Raw genomic sequence first — 17406 nt, 5'->3', positions numbered from 1 at the left:
TTAAGAAAAATTGACTGGTATCAATGTAACTGATTTAAGTGCGTTTTGTTCTTTTCAACAAGGAATGGTTTGAACAACATTAGTAATCCAAGTGCTTCAACTATGTTCAAGGCAAAGAAGACCATATGGGTGCCTGCAATCAAATGTAGAACAGTAAGTAAGCCCCTAATAATGCAGCTAGCAAAAGAATCGGTGCTCTTAATAAACTATATTAACATCAGGGTATTAGACTAACAGAATAAATGCATAATCTAAACTTAGGTCCACACACATTAAAACATAGTACTATAAGGAATTCACATGTGATTCAGTTCTACATTTACTTTTTTCTTTGTCCTTCAACGGTATTAGATTAGCACAAATAAATACATAATCTGAAGTTAGGTCCACACAGATTAAAGGCTACTGTTATTGAAGGCTAACTGACTTTAAAGATAGTCAGAGGGTTCCATGTTCCATATATGAAACAGAAACCAGAACAAATAAATTAGTTGAGCATCATACCTGGGAGAAATGAAGCATCCATTCGCTTTTGTGACCAAGTTAATCTGCATTGACCATGATCATATAAGAAAATTGAAGATAATTTTAATGTATCATACTTGAGGTTAGAAAGTATGTGATTAAGAAATTCTACTAATGAAAACTTTGTTAACTGCCAATGAATCAGGGCCAGAGTAATTTCCATAAAATATCTTACTATGCCAACAACGCTAAAGGTATACATCAACAGGAAACAGGCTACCTACATCTTTCAATCTAGTCAACTAACAGTTAGGTGTCAAAGAACTATATCATAAAAGAACTTAGCATGAAGTTTCCGGAACTGATGAATTATATTAATCTGTTATTATTTATCATATATGAAAATACCTATGCAATAATATGTAAGTGTTATAGCAAGTGTCGTTTGAAATTCTAATCCTTTATAGATGTCTACATTGACATTTTTTGAACGAAGATAAAATCAAACAAAAGCTGGAGAAATCATAGGAACACTGTTAGACATCGGAATGTCCTTGTGAGGTGGTGGTGTGTGTGAGAGGTGAGTAGGCTGATGAAAGCACCACTGATAGGTGAAGGAATCTCTACTTCTACTCCTATCATTCTACAACTAAAAGAGATAAATGTAACAATTCTGATTCTTCATTCCTCACTCAATGGAATTACAAGGATATATAAGCAGAGCGCCTGCCATTGCTAACAGAATTCTAACAATAATATTCTAGTGGATCTACATGAGATATTTATTCTAACAACCAAAATGATCTATTTGTAAACAACATAATCGTTCCATTTCTTTTCTTAGCTATTGAAATGATCCTCTTGGGCCTAATATATGGGATGGATTGTAACAAACACTCACATTGCACCACCTGTAGCAGGGCCAATAGCTTTGAATAGAGACATGCCTGTCATGGAAATGCCATTAGCTGCCCCCCTTTGGTGTTGTTCCTGTTATCCAAATCAACATGTCATCGTCAATAACTAGTCTCAACTCTCAACCATTGTAAAGAAACTAAAAACAATGAAATTATGCAAAAACTTACCACTGCTCGGTTTTGTAGAAGGAACAAACCAGTATTAATGGTCGCCTAAATCCAATAAAAAAGAGTACAACCAGTCAAATTTGTAACATAGAGAAACTTTTCTGACTCAATTTAATTGATCTCCTGAGGTTTAGAGAAGAATCCAAATAAATAACAGGAGCACTTACAGACAGAATATTCTTCAAAACTGAAGCAATACTTAACACTATGTATATTGCTAAGCCTGACAACAACGCTATGAAGGGGTAACTTTGCAAAAGTGGTATGGATATCATCTGCATATGGGACCAACGTTACAGAAATTTTTTTTAAATAACAAAAAATGAAATGCTGAAAAGCAATAATTGCCACAATTAGATGAAAACTAACCCCAGAAATGCGACCAATAACAATAGGTCCACTAGCTTTTTCCACGGATGGGTATATGGTAAGTTGGTAAATGATAAGTGCTAGACCTAAACACTTGAGAAGTCAGAAATTATACAAAATATCTATTACGAAATAGGAGTACGGATATAAATTTTTTCTACATCTGTCACTACTGTCAAACCCAAAGTACAAACAGTATAAAAGTATTGAACTAAAGGAATAAATTTAATATGGTTCAAGTGGTACCATATTATGTCAATCTTGTTCCAAACTGATGATTATCATACAAACACGTGTATTGTTCATGCCTTTATTATAAAGAAAGATAAAAGAACCTTGCTGTCAAAGTTATAGCATCCTGGAGTGTTATAAAATAGAAGATTTCGCATGCAAAAATAATAGAGGCCTGAACAGATGTACTATCATATAAAATTCAATTTGACCAACCAATATACAATTCAATTAGTAACCTTCTGATATATATGACCAGTAAAATTCATTTGGCAAGACCCGTAAAAAGAGAAGCGCCCTTGCAGGAAGTGACCATGTGGCCTTATGTAAATGCATAAATTTATGTGCAGTCATTATTAATGGAATGTTAGGAAGGAAACTTGTATGGCCAACCATAATAAGCATATATTGTTGTTTCTAGAGATGCACCTGATATTGAAAGAACATTACCAACATCATCAGTTGTAAAGTTCAAACCCCCCAACCTTTGAGGACTCACAGCCCATAATGAGAAAACCTAAAGAAATCAAGTTGAATGAATGTTGTTAAGTTAAAAAAGCAGGAAAATCCAAACAGAATATCTTAAAGGAGATGGATGGACCAGTTTTAACCTCATTAAGTATCATACCTCTTGATATGCAATATCATGAAGTGCGAAAACACAATAAACAATGACCGATGACATTAAGGGCCAGTTCAGGAGGAGGTTTTCCTTCTTTTGGATTATCTTGTCTTTACTGGCCACACTGCCACCGTTTTCTAAAGCTTCAGCATTGTCTATGGATTCATTTCTACAATTGTGGTTGTGAAGTGTCTCCTGCATTTATGCAAAAAATTAAATTGATGAGGGAGACAGACTAAACAATATAAACAGTGAAGACAAGGCAATGCTGAGCAGAAAAAATCATACAAAAAATGGTTCTACAGTATAAAATGCCATCATAAAAAAAGTAAAATCCACAAAATATAAAGAAGATAGAATCATCTGTATTCAATGAACATATATGTCAACCTAAGATACATACCGGAATCCAGATACAACCAATGACTACTACAAATGCAACTGCTGATATTATAAAGTTGGGCAAGAAGTAAGGAAACCTGCAGAATGATTGATGTTTTGGCAAATGAAAATCAGCACATCATTAAAGAATAAAATGATAGAAAGACAAAGGCAATAGGAAAATTGAATCCTTAAATTTTATAAAATTAAAAGCAGTAGATGTCCACTTACTTATCCCAGAAGGAATCCTTTGAAAATATATGGGGGTACTTCTCTACTGGCTACAATTAAAAAATTAGCACTGTTAGAGAAACTCAAGTACTTAACAGTACAAAATGTTGATAACATGCAATTTGTATGGCAGATGGATTTTTACAAAATAATAATAATAATCCTCAATTAAATACAGAATTTCAGGCATTAACTTTCTTAATTAAAAGCCAGAAGTCTTTCAAGTTAAAACAAGTCATCTCATGAACAAGCACAAAATTCAAGGGTTTATGCAAGATGCATCTTATACTCCAAATGGCAAAAAAGAATATAGATAGTACCTGAGCCAAATAGCCTCCCAATGCTGGGCCAATGATTAAACCTACTCCCCAAGCTGCACTGACCTAAAAGAAAATCACACATTGAATTATTATTGTGGAAATGCAGTACTAAGAAGTAAGAACTAATAGTACAAAAAGTTGGTGATGCTTACAGTTGAGAGTCCCAGAGCCTGGTGTTCTTCTCGAAAAAGTTCAGTGGCATAGGCCTTTTAAATATAAACGAGTTAGGCAAAAAGGTTACAGATGTATAAATTGAAATTTCTATGAGATGAACAAGTTACATATCCAAGTTCACACATTCAATATTTCTATCCTGGTACGGGTAGATGAAACGCGGAAGTCCTAACTATTAGGAGTTAAAAATGTAATACCTTCACTGGTCCAAGCAAACCATTTAAACTTCCCAGAAGAAATCTCATTATAACTGCCATCCAAAAACTTGTGCTAAGGCCAAATAGTGTGTTGAAAATGACACTGAAATCAAGCAAGCATTGATTATTATGGGAAGCTGCACAGCATCACTTAAAAGAATCCAATTCATTAGCAGATGTACTTACACTACAATAATCCCTATAACTATAACAGGCTTTCGGCCATAGCGATCAGCTACAATACCCCACATTACAGATGTCAAACATCTTCCAAACATGAATGCAGAACCTACAACATTTTTTATCATACTGGCATCAATAATAAATAGCTTACAAGAATTGTTGAAGACTTAAAAAAATGGAAATAATAGAAGTAAGCTTACCAACATAACCAGCATAAGAACTAATGTCAGCTTCTGTTTTTGCAATATTAAAATCCCTTACCTGAAAATAAATGTTGCATTTATTAAGGATGCATATTATGTGCATTGGCATAAAGTTAAACATCAACAAAGATTTGATTTCTTGAGCATTTCATAACAAATGAAAAAGCAGAACAAAGAGCAACAAGCAATTAAAAATTCTCTTCGGCTCATCTAACATGTAACTATCAATTTCAGCTGCAAATTTATACGGTTGAAAGGGAACAGAAATTGGCATATTATTATTGAGAAAAAAGATGAGTGGTAATTGGTATATTATAGAAAATCTTCTGATTAATGACTCAGAGAGGCTTTAAGATTAGTTAGACTGAACCTTATTCAGTTCTTCAGACCACTAATTAGTTGTTTGCATTCCAAAATTGCAATTTATTAAAGTAGTCTCATTGGAGGAGTGAAGTTCATTCACATTGGCCAAAGAATAAATTGCTATTTGCAATAAGACACACTTTCCATTAATAGCAATTTCTCTCCATTCAAAATAGCTCAAAAACATCCCTTCCTCATGTAAGTTAATCATGGCAATGGACATTCCAAGAAACACAAGTAATTTGAGTATTGAGGGAAGGATTTTCTTCAAGTATAAGTGATGATTAAATTAAACAGTGAATTGACACTTAAATTCATTTTTGAAATGCCAAAACAGAGATGATGTGAAGATTGAGAGGAGTGAGCACTTCTTATCTTCAACTTTTAAGAATATGTTCAGACAACTTCCAACAATGTCACATAATTAGACTATACATCAAGTGCAAAGGCAACAACAGTAAACCCCAGTACATAGTTAAACTCACCATGAAATAAAGGAAGGGGAAGAGAGACGATATGGGCAACGCTGTACAAGACAAAATAAAGTGACATCAGAAAGGGGAAAATAGTTTCAACTGATTGACAAAGAAAAGATGACTACTGGTAAAAAAAAGAGAATCAAACACTGATTTTCATTTGAAAATATTTAGCATTTAACTTTGATCCTCCCACACTACTCTAATGGGATTATTAAAAAGCACTGTTTTTTTTACCTAAGGTACTCAATTTCAGACACTCAAGAGAAAAATGAAATAATCATATCAGTCACCACTAAGGGGTAAGCTTTTTCCTGATTTTCTCCAAGAAAAAGGATGAACCAAAGTTAGAAAGTGTGCAACTTGAAAAAAGACTAGTTTTGCAGTTTTAGCTGAATAAATTAACAGTTAAGGTATCAATGTAAACATTATATTCAGTTTCAGTTCTGAAGTTAGGCACCAAATTTTATAGCCAACCTGACTGAACTTTTACCTAGTTTAGCAACCTTGTAGCAACTGTGTTTGTCTGATGCAAAAGCACATAAGAGAAAACAAAAAATTTAGATGACTCTTGTCAAAAAAGGCAATTGATAACATAATTTAAACTAAACATTTGGTTAGCAGTTAGAACAGTATAATTAGCAAACATGGCAGTCACAAATACCCCAAAAGTCCTAAAATGGCAGAACTGAAAGAAGAAGAAAAAAACAATTTTCCTGAAGTGAAAAGTACACAAAATAAAATAAAATTAATGATTACCAGCACACAACACCACCATCCATATGATGAAAAGATTTCTAACAGGTACACCTTGTCCCTCACTCAACTCTTTGGCTTGATCCACTTTACAACCTGGGCAGTCCTCGTAGTATTTCCTCTCCAACAATGGCTGCTTAACATTCTCTTCCATGTTTGTGAGAGAATCACACCACTTGTTTCACTCAGGTCCCTCTTTCCTACACTATGTTGCATGCATCATTCAAAACCTAGAAAACAAAAGATTATCACAAAAGATGCCAAGCTATTTTGTTTTGAAGCACAAAATGGAGAAAAGAACAAGGGTCGAGGAAACAAACGCACACAGAACCAAAGGGAGAAACTCTTGGACTTTTCCTTGGTTTGAGAATGCAAAAATGAACATGAACAACTTACAACACAACACAAGCAAAGGTCTAGCCTCAAAATCACTGTTTTTTTAATCTATAAAACTCGAATCTCGGAGCAAAACTTGTTGGTTCTCACTCAATGTATGATGACACGTGACAAACACTCGTTTTTTAAGAGCAACGAGTGTAAAAGGAACAACAAGTGGCACTGACAGCCAACGAAAAACACCTATTAAGCATCAACACTGACACAAACACCAGACACAATACAGACACGGATACGTGGACACTTGTCAAACACATCAAACTCAACTTGAACACGGACACCAGTGTCGTGTCGGCACCAGTGTCGTGTCGGTATCATGTCAAACACCAAACACAATAAGGGACTGAGTGCGTACCAGATGTCATGTAACAACTTTGTCAGTAAATAATAATTTACTACAAGCATTTCAGTAAATGTACTCACCTAAATTTTCATACATTAGAAAAGAAAGAAAAAAAAGTTAACAAGTGGTAGTGGTACCTTTGCACACGTACGTTACAGAGTGAAGAATAGCCAATAGGGACAAATGATGAAGGAGGAAAAAGCTCCTGAGAAAGATGATTACTGCAAATCCGTTTTTTTTTTCTTCTAATCAGCAAATTGAGAAATATACAAAAAATATACTCCCTACAATCGTGTAATTGCACACAATGGTTATAGTCCATTTCTATCGCAGGTTGGAATAAAGAAAAATGTTTCATAGACAGTTATTATTATGTTATAAGACATCAAGATTGAGAGAAGAAAAAATATATTATAAAATTTAGCACCTGAATAAAAAAAAATATCAAAAAAATATTTAAAATATGTGAATATTCATATATCATTACCATACAATAAATTGAAGATAATCAAAGGATGCACATATTAAATGCTCACCCTCCTCACCCAACACGATCCCCAATAATAAATTTCAGCTTTTCTGTTGTTTCTTGAAGTTGATTCTTTTTAAGCCATAACAATTGTTTTAATATTTAATGATAAACTCTTTTCATCAAAATCATTCATGAAAATAGTATCATTTGAAGGAACATTACAAAGACAATCTGAAAAGACACATGAGATAAAGCAAGTCTCCCTCCACTCCAATTCCGTATGCCACGCTTCAATCTGCATATCTAATGTCATGTTTATTTAGGATTAAAATACAAGACTAAGAAAATGGAAAAGAAAAGACAAAAGGGTATTGCATTTGCATGAATAGAAAAAAGCTAAGCGCATAACGACAAAAGGAAAAAAAGAGACGGCAAAACTTGTCACAAATACCCGTGCCATAACCTATGGTTCTAAATTTCAAATCACGTTCTCAGTTTTTTTTTTTTCTTTTTGTCAAGAACATTTTGATGACTGAAAAATTGAAATCGAAAGACCTAATTATATACCTTTTGGTTTAATTCAAATGTAAATAAATAAACTTATTATCGAGAGAATCCAAGTCTCAGTTGGTTTTGAGTAAAGTACTTGAGTAGTTATAAATGTCCGATACTTTATTTGATTCGTACGCATAATAAAATTACATTTTTTTAAAATCAAAACAAACATTAATAAAAATAATTCATGTTCTGTATTTTTTCAACCCCTCTTACATAACAAAAATACGATTACTGTAAATATATAATAAAAATGTATTTCCATTAAAATGGTATTTTGGGAATGAAACAGATGTTAAATTACTCTGGTAGTAATTTTTTTAATTTAATTGGTTTAATTTAATCTTTTATTAATAAAAATTTAATTTAATCTCTTGATTCTTAAAATTAAATTAATGTTGTCTATTTTTTCGAAATGAGCATAACAATGTTAACAAAACTGAACACGATATTCTCACACTTTGTAGCCGTTAATACTATTACTTTTCAATTATCAATTATATATATAAAAAAAGACAACATCAACATAACTTTGAAAATTAAACATCAATTTATCAAATTAAATGCTTTATTAATAAAAAGACGAAATAGTTAAATAAAAAAAATTAAGATAAATAATAGTGATTTATTTCCTTTAATTAAGTGATAAAATTTGCGACAAAAAAGACTTATTTTTTTTTAGCGAATAGCAGCATCACGATGAGAAAAGAAAAAAGTTAATAAATAGAAATACGAAGCAGCAGCAGAAAGCAAAGGAAACGACGCAGTTTAGTTTGGCATTTAGCGAAGGCAATGGAGAAGAAACCGCTGTTGGCGGAGAGCGATTACTACTACAGGGTGGAGTTCAGAGCGTGCAAGGACGACGCGTGGTACGCGACGCGCGTTTCGCTGGAGGGAGAAACACTGAAAGTGAAGTACTTCAACTTCCCCGACGAATACGACAACGCGTTTCGAGCCTCCGAGTTTGGGGACTTGGAAAAGCTTCAGGAGTTTGGGGAACGCTTCAGAACCCTCTCCAAACAGGCTCAGGACAGCGATTGTCGTTCACTCGCTGAGGGTGTCTGGGTCTGCGCGTGTCAGTGTTTCGGCGATGATGATCTTCGCTACTACGACGCTGTCGTCGACGGGGTTAGTCGCCACGCGCCACTTTCTCTTGTCGTTTACTTGCGTCATTATGAACTTTTTTCTTAACACCAAAAGTTAAGCTTTTTTATTATTTGAGTATATAATTTTGTTCTTGAAAGTTTGTGTGAATATAATTTAGTTTCCGAATCTATTACTTTCACTGCAAATTAGTCCTTCTACTGTGAAGTTAATCAAGTTGACTTTGATTGTATAGTCATAAACTTTGAAGGGCCAAATCAGTATAGGTTCATTAGGTTGTTACTTTTAGTTTTTGAGATGGAATTGTATATTTACTCTTTATGATTCAGAGAGACTCACATAAATTTTACCTAAGAGTGAAATGTGATGCAAAAAAATGTATTTCTAGCATTTTTCTTACTGTCTTGTACTCTTGTAAGAAAATTAACTACCAGCACTATATCACACGTTATCAATGATGGATGGCCGAAATTCACTTCCGCCATATAGACATGCCACTGCGGTCTATGACGCCGCCATAGCAGGCCTCCCTTCACTGATTGCCTATGGTGGTTGGAAAAAAATCCGCCATGCCATTCCGACATAGCGGCCATTTGACAACACTGAATTATCAGATAATCCTAAATGTTCTCTATGATAGTATGTTTAGATTTCCATTATATGTCATTCCTCATTTGAGCAAATAGTAATGTATAATTCTTCGTCACTTATGAGAAGGTTACATAGTTTCTTAAAAGCCACAACGTGAAATGGAAACTAAGCAAGTCCTACTAGATACTAAATTCAATAAAATAGAAAGCTGATGGCTTTTTATTTAGTTTGGGGAAAATAATGCAGTCCACTATTACATTCTTGATTAAATTGCTTCCTCTGTATCCTTATGTACTTTTGATACTGTGCCTGCTTCACAGGTGCAACATGGAAAGCATTATTGGAAAGCAGGAAAGGAAACATGCTTTTGCACCTTCATACTTTTCTGGTTACAAGGGCCAAATGCGGGAAATTTGACTGCTACAACAATTCAGGATATCTGCATGGTTCAGCTTGAACGGCAGCTAGATCCTGTAGTGGCTTCATTTCTAGAGATGGCAAGGAGGAAAATAGAACGACCAGCAAAGGCAAGTAGTATATGCATCTTTATATAATCATGAGCACTAACCTGTAATTTGCATGATTAGAGAATTATAATAATAGTTGTGCAGGTTCCAATTCTTGAATGTGTTCAGTGCTTGACATGATATCTTACATCACTCTACAGGAAAAACAATGTGCTAATCAGTCTGTTGTCAAATTTTGTTCACCTGAAGGTTTGTTTCTATGTAATTTTAGAGGAGGTTAACACTAGAAGTAGGTTCAAGTTCAACACACTAGGTTTTGCTTCAAAATCTGTTTCTTCATGCTTTTCAGATATTTTTATGGTTCTATTCATATGATTGTCCATCTTGCTGTCAGGCCTAAGACATAGCAGTCAAAATCACAGGTCAACATTTAGGATCATATGATTTTGTTTACAAGACTTGTACAATTGAGTCAAATTCTACTTGATTGACTACAAGTAGGACCGTGTTCAAGTAAATTTGACATTGTCTCGTTGCCATGGTAAAATTGTTGGAATTAAAACTCATAATGTGGTTAACAAAATGGCCTCTTGGTCTATTGATTTTATGGATGGGCTGTGAGTTGTGACACAATTTGAATGGACTGATGGTTGTTTGACTTGAAATGAAAAATATGGTCCATATAGACCTTACAACTAGTGTTTTATGCATTTAGGTTGTTTGTGCATTTGATCTTCTTTGCTGATCTGTTCAGTTTCTTTTACGAAGAAGACTTGCTTTTTCCTTTATAATTTATCTCTCTCTTCCTACTTAAAATGCCGTAGCTATTTTTTTTTAGTTACAAGTATTTTCCTGTGAATCGTTATGTATTACTTTTTTTTTTTAAATAATTCTTATAGTAGTTGGGATCTTACTATCCTCCTTTAAATTTTATGGTCAAATGACTCAAATCCTTGGGAGACCTTGTTTGATCTTATGTAAAATTGCTTATCTAACATTATTGTTTTTATTATTTTTTCTCTACCCTTATGCATGTTCTTACATTAGCCTATATGTTTTACACCCTTATATCATATTCATCACCCTTGGCTTTTATTTAGTGTGGTTGTTCTTTATATTGTTTATGATGTTCTATAATATAAATCTTCTAACTTTTTTCCTCAGATTCTCATTTGGTTTTTTGTTTTCTTTCATTTGGTTTATAGTTAGTTGTCATGACAGGGAAGATAGGGTTATTGAAGGAACAAAAAAAAATATGTGTATGATATTGATTGCCAATATCGGTAGAGAGTTATGTCCATCAGCAATTACAGAGTTCTTACATAGACATACTTCAGTATCGGCTAGTGTCTTCATTTTTCCGAATTTGGCATCGGAGGTATATTCCAGGGGAGCCATTATGTTGGATTCTGAAAAAGAGTTCCAAAAGCTGTGTGACTTTTTGAATAATCCCAACTGCATCGTAATATCTTCAACTGAAAGGTATTTTGTATGTATATTTCTTAAATATGTAGGTTGCAGTATAAATTTCAAGCACAGTCTTCTATGGCTTTTCATTGTTGGCTCAACTGTGAAAAGTAAGCGTCTGTGTTAATCATCTTAATGTTGAAACAAGGCTTGCCAATCTCTTTCTGTAGTAATTATTTAATTAGTTTAACTTTAACTAACAATGCTCACTAAATTCTGTATATGTTAATGTTGTATGGCTGTTTTTATTTGCTATTTAGAATAAATCTGATCTTCACTATCTTTTTCCAGGCCATGGGTAGTACTTGAAAAGCTAGTGGGGCTCAAAAAAATTAAAGCATCAATAGGAAGATTTGTGAATACATCAACGGTAACATTTATGCACAAACGTATTTCCTCCCTTTTGCCAACAAAATGAATATTTCCAGGCTTAGTAGTGGAGCATGCAAAACTTGGATTGCCACATGGTCAAATTAAGACACCAGGAAAATCATTAAATGTATTGATTGTAGGGGCATCTGGTTCACTAGAGGGACCTGTGCACATAATGAGAATACATGTCATGTCATGCCATACTGATAAGTGATAATGATTTTGCTTTTGCAGAATATATTACAAAAAGGAAAGAGTGGAAGGAGCGACAGTTTGAAGGTTGTATACTCAGGAACTCAAGAATTCAAGATAGCTAGTGACATGAGGGATTTGTTTTTGGAATTTTTTAATCACCAAGAGCGGCTACACAAGAGGCTTGCCCTTGAGGAGAGAAGGGTATGTAACTAATGAACAACTTGCTTAACTGTTTGTTGTCCAGTTTTTACTGGTTTGGTATGTAATTGTGATGATGTTGTAATTTGCAAACGTAACTACTAGATCATAGAAGTCTGTTAGGTATCACTCAAACTTGTCCCCATAGAGCTTAGTGGGAGCTATGTGCGACAATATATCATCAATTTTAGTACAGACTGCAAAAGAGACAAACTCGTTGCTGTGGTTCCATATGTGAAGTGATAACTATAACTAGGCTTCTTGGTCTTGTCAAAAACCACTGTATATTGATTACTGAGATGCTAATTCACACATTTATCCCCTTGATCAAGATTGTTATAGTATGCGTCTGGATCAACATAATTGATATTGATATTATATGGTTTCATGGCAAATCAAGGTTGATATTCACACGTGGAGCTTTTCCATATCAAAGGAAGTAATGCTTTCCTTAATAGCATTATATGGTTTATCCATAATCCTGTAATGTTTTCCTGAATATCATTATATTGTTTATCCATAGCCAGTACTTATGTTTTTCTCCTATAATAAATCACCCATTCGAGAGAGTCAAATATAGATAAATCCTCTATCCTAAAACACTGAACAATTATCTAATACACTTACCAAACCTTAAACAGTGTATAATATCTCATGACCCGTCGGGGCGTTTAACTGGCATAGCAGGGCCACAAAAGGAATTGAACATGTCTTTAGTAAATTCACATGCTCCAAGTCCAACGGTGCATCGAACATTGAAAATGTTACCTTAAAAATAAGGTGTACTAGTGGAAAGAAAAATTATGTTTGACAAATATTATTATAAAAAATAATAAGAAAAATAGAGAAAAGAATGAGATAAAAGTAAATTAATCCTTGGAACATACATTATTTGGATGTGGCAAAAGTGGCTTAATAATGCATCCCTTCAACACATGGTGCGGTGAACTCCCTCAAAATATATACCATAACTGAATTGATCACTAGCACTTCTAAGGAATTGCTTGGGAAATCCAGCATTTTTACTGGGATACTGTCCCAACAATAGAGTGAAATGGTCAAAATATCTTTCATTTTTTTCATACATACTTGGTTCAAGTAGAAATTAAACTTGTGTTTCCTGTATTATCAATAAAACTCAAATCAATTGGACTAATAAACACATTATGTTATAAATAAATAGTATCGTTATATATAATAGATACAAAAATTATATAATGAATTTTTTAATATATAAAACATCTATTTAAAATTTAGTAATATTATATTTTACAATGCAAAATCAACTATTAAGATTTCATTCTTTTATATATAAAAAAAAGAAATACACATTAAATCTAATAATCAACTACTAATGTTGTAAATTACATTTGAAAGGCACCTAAAATTCTAAAATATATTGTTTGAAAATAAAGTAATATATTGTTACAAAAATATCATTAATTTAGTATCAACTCTTAATTACTAGATTTTAAAAAAAATTATAAAATTTCTGGAACCTTATAAAAGTAGGGCCTTAATGTCCCAGTTTATATACTATCGTGATAGTAAAAAAAATTTAATTTTTTTTTATTTATAAAATTTGATAATTAAACAAATTTTTTATTTAATTGAATGATGTATTATTTAGATGTTTATTATAATGATTAAAAATTAAATAAACAAGATATTTAATTAAATGATGTATTTAGATGTTTTTTATAGCAATTAATAATTAAATAAATTTGATATTTTTCTACATATACAAATACTTATTAAATCTATGATTTTTATTTATAATTTATATATGTAAACAAATTAATTGCTAATAAAAAAATAATCATCATAAAATTTATTATGTTAATTTATATGTACATTAAATATAAATTAAAAATTTTAGTGTTATATATAGCGACACTATTTATATATAACATAATGTGTTTATTAATTCAGTTGATTTGAACGATTTATTAATCATGCATGAGACATAAGTTTGATTTCTGCTTTGATCATTAATTTCTATCATTAGATGTTAAAATATTGACTCAATAAATAAAATGCATATAGTTTTAATTATAGATACTTGCTTTAATGGATCACAATTATTCTATTTCTAACAATAATTTTATTAAAATACACAATTTTTTTTTAGTTTTATTAGAAATTATGTTACGTGGAGCTACTGATTCTTAAAGTAGATATATAGAAAGTCTTGAGTTATTGACTTTGACATGTTTTGAAACTATAGAACGCAGCCTTAAAAGTACACATCTGAATACTAACGTACCCCCTTACATCATATCATCGGATATTGACTGATAAACAAACAAAAAAAAATTCAATGCTATCAACTTATTCAAAGAAGACGACTCGACATTTCAAATACCACATCAATTCATGGGATGTTGACTAGTAGTACTACAATTATTTGTGATCACTACTGTACCTCCACAATCAACATATAGGAGATTATTGACTATTAGCATGCTTGGTTTACAAGCACTTGAACCAACTTTGAGTCCTAATACATAACGTAATTAACGCACTCCCTTACATCATATGATTGGATATTGACAATGATTACTTTATTTCAAAAAAGCAATCCCCCGAAGATGTATAAATACACTACTGAATCTGCATTAACACAATCAAAATAATAAAGACAAAGGCAACTAGGGAGAAGGCAGAGAAAGAAATAGGAAAGGAAGCCAAAGAATTCTACACAAAAATGGTTGAACAAAAAAATCAGGTCATCCCTCTTCTTACTCCTTACAGGATGGGGAACTTAAATCTTTCACACAGGTACTTTCTCTTGGTGTTTAATTTTTCTTCTTCATCAACAAATTATTAGTTTTAGTTTTTATGAGTAAGAGCGAGAGATCCAACCCCCAATCTTTCTCCTCTTTCTTTATTTAATCACCTAACTAATCTTCTATTTCTATTTTTTTCCATTTAATGTATTTATAATATATAAATTTTAAAGTACATATATAAATTTTATATAATTGTGTTGCTTTTGCATTTTCAGAATCGTTTTGGCGCCACTATTTAGAGCAAGATCTTACAACAACGTTGCTCAGCCGCATGCTATTCTATATTACTCTCAAAGAGCTACCAAGGGAGGTCTTCTGATTACTGAAGCTACTACTATTTCACCCACTTCTAAATAGTACGTAATTTGCATTTAAATTAAATTAAACTACATGTCATTTTCTCACATGATGGATATATGTACGTGAGTGATATTAAATGAGAATTAAGGGTAATAAATTGGAGTCATATAACTATACATAAATTAATAATTAAGATTAAAATTATTTTAAAGTTAAGTATGATTACTTAAAATATCATATGATTTTTTTTATAAAAAAAACTTACATGATTTTTACACATTCTATTCTTGACCATTCACAATAAAATTTAATCGTTTATATTTATTCATTTTCCTCTCGACATGATAAAATTCATCTCTTTGATGATACTTCCCCTTTTGATGATGTGTATAAAGCCATCCAAACGCAGTTGGTATATGGTCAAGAGAGCAAATCGAAGCATGGAAACCCATTGTGGATGCTGTTCATGCCAAAGGTGGTATATTCTTCTGTCAGATTGTTCATACTGGAAGGGCTTACGATCCAGGTATATAACTAACTTGATGACATTTTCATGAATAACACTATTTTTTTAATTACTATTTCATTGTCATTTTTTAAGCATATATAATTTATCACATTCATTAATTATCTATGCAGATCTTAAGCCCGATGGACAAACCTTAATATCATCAACCAACAAGCCATTTACACATAATGCCACCGAACCAACGGCACTAAGGACGGCTGAAATTCCTGATATCGTCAATGAATTCAGACTTGCAGCAAGGAATGCTATTGAAGCAGGTAAATAACCATCAAATGTATATATTCAAATCACAATAGCATACATTTAATTCACATAATTACTAACTAATTATACTTAACTTTTCAAATGACTGAGTACTAATTTGAGTAGCACAAATGTAGTGAATTCAAACAAGCGTCTTCTGTAAAAATTATAAAAAAAACATAACAAAGCACAATTTAATGCATTCAATTTTTTTTTTCCATTTTAGTTTCTTAACCAATGTCATAAGGATACTAGCATTTATCTTCAAACAATGAGGACCAATGTCCATTTCATTTTTAATTTCATTCTGCAATTTTAATTATCATGAACACCTCTTTCAAAAAAGTTTTATTTTCTCACACATACATCCAAGGAACTTTTGTTTTATTAGTGGAGTTCCTTTAATTCATAAAAATGGACAAAAGAAATATGCATGTAGTCACATACATGAGTGGAGTTGCACTTTAATGTATATGATATAGGCATGATGTTAAACTGGGATTTTCGAATTAAGTTCATCAATTCCTAACCACAATTGCAATTGTAGGGTTTGATGGAGTTGAGATCCATGGGGCACATGGTTTTCTAATTGATCAATTTTTGAAAGACCAAGTTAACGACAGAACAGACAAATACGGTGGATCATTGGAGAATCGTTGTCGTTTTGCATTAGAAGTTGTTGAAGCTGTTGTTGAGGAGATAGGGGCAGATAGAGTTGGAATGAGACTTTCACCCTTTTCAGACTTCAATGAATGTAGTGACTCAAATCCTCAAGCATTAGGTCTCTACATGGCCAAATCACTTAGCAAACATGGTGTGCTTTATTGCCACATGGTTGAGCCAAGATGGGACATTTCTGGGGAGAATAAGGAAACCCTTCACACTCTTTCACCAATGAAGAAAGCTTTTGATGGAACCTTCATTGTTGCTGGGGGTTATGATAGAGAAGAAGGGAACAAGGCTGTGACCGCGGACAAGGCAAATCTTGTTGCTTATGGCCGTTTGTTTTTGGCTAATCCGGATTTGCCTAAAAGGTTTGAGGTTGATGAACCACTCAACAAGTACAATAGGGATACCTTCTACACTCCTGATCCAGTTGTGGGTTATACTGACTACCCATTTCTTGAAGGTAGTGTGCTTAAGGACCACATGAACTAGAGTCTAGAAGGGTGGATTCACTCTTATATGTTGTTCATTATTTGATGATTAAAAGTTGTTGTTTGATATTTGGATATTTGATTTTTCACTCAATAGTATAATGTAACATGATAGCATTGTTGCAGTCATAATAAGAGTTTTTTTTTCACATTGCTTTATTGTATTTAT

General features: G+C 32.6%; 2 protein-coding genes and 1 non-coding gene across 10 annotated transcripts; 2 read left to right on the top strand and 1 right to left on the bottom strand.

Moving 5' to 3' along the window:
• LOC100799070 (protein ZINC INDUCED FACILITATOR-LIKE 1) lies at positions 1-6546 on the bottom strand. Of its 7 annotated transcripts, none has more exons than XM_006594281.4 (19): positions 6381-6543; positions 6060-6286; positions 5794-5826; positions 5310-5350; positions 4459-4519; positions 4262-4364; positions 4076-4178; positions 3857-3910; positions 3705-3762; positions 3385-3430; positions 3176-3251; positions 2779-2967; positions 2580-2667; positions 1920-2005; positions 1718-1825; positions 1551-1595; positions 1367-1455; positions 505-548; positions 1-133 (listed from the first exon to the last, which is right to left on the bottom strand). In XM_006594281.4, the coding sequence occupies exons 2-19, from the start codon at positions 6208-6210 to the stop codon at positions 21-23; spliced, it is 1488 nt and encodes a 495-aa protein (XP_006594344.1). In that variant the 5' UTR covers positions 6211-6286; positions 6381-6543; the 3' UTR covers positions 1-20. The 7 variants fall into 7 exon arrangements, with proteins under 7 accessions (XP_006594344.1, XP_040864147.1, XP_040864149.1 ...); XM_041008213.1 differs by having other exon boundaries at positions 3385-3434; positions 3705-3767; positions 6381-6541; XM_041008215.1 differs by lacking the exon at positions 5794-5826.
• A 2006-nt stretch (positions 6547-8552) lies between these two features.
• On the top strand, positions 8553-12589 carry LOC100305828 (SAWADEE domain-containing protein). 2 transcript variants are annotated; one of them, XR_005887705.1, is made up of 6 exons: positions 8553-8950; positions 9838-10044; positions 10185-10233; positions 11190-11466; positions 11743-11821; positions 12058-12547. It is a non-coding gene; the product is annotated as an SAWADEE domain-containing protein (transcript). The 2 variants fall into 2 exon arrangements; NR_163979.1 differs by lacking the exon at positions 10185-10233 and having other exon boundaries at positions 8574-8950; positions 12058-12589.
• Positions 12590-14841: 2252 nt separating this feature from the next.
• LOC100797662 (putative 12-oxophytodienoate reductase 11-like) lies at positions 14842-17383 on the top strand. Its single transcript, NM_001254529.2, is given in 5 exon segments — positions 14842-14997; positions 15224-15364; positions 15704-15834; positions 15948-16094; positions 16628-17383. Coding segments are annotated over 5 exon segments (1104 nt in total). The 5' UTR covers positions 14842-14923; the 3' UTR covers positions 17239-17383.
• The last annotated feature ends 23 nt before the right edge of the window (positions 17384-17406 follow it).

This window comes from Glycine max, chromosome 13, assembly GCF_000004515.6.
Source record: "Glycine max cultivar Williams 82 chromosome 13, Glycine_max_v4.0, whole genome shotgun sequence".
In the NCBI taxonomy this organism is placed as follows: domain Eukaryota; kingdom Viridiplantae; phylum Streptophyta; class Magnoliopsida; order Fabales; family Fabaceae; genus Glycine; species Glycine max.
Note: the sequence above shows the minus strand (reverse complement) of the source record. Positions and strands in the feature narration are given on the sequence as shown.

Excerpts from the sequence above, each read along its gene's own strand:
- LOC100799070 (XM_041008213.1), bottom strand. The coding sequence starts at position 6,210 with ATGGAAGAGAATGTTAAGCAGCCATTGTTGGAGAGGAAATACTACGAG. Across the intron at positions 4,520-5,309 it reads TCCCCTTCCTTTATTTCATG|GTAAGGGATTTTAATATTGC; the intron begins GTGAGTTTAACT and ends ATTTATTTTCAG. Across the intron at positions 3,768-3,856 it reads AGGCTCTGGGACTCTCAACT|GTCAGTGCAGCTTGGGGAGT; the intron begins GTAAGCATCACC and ends ATTTTCTTTTAG.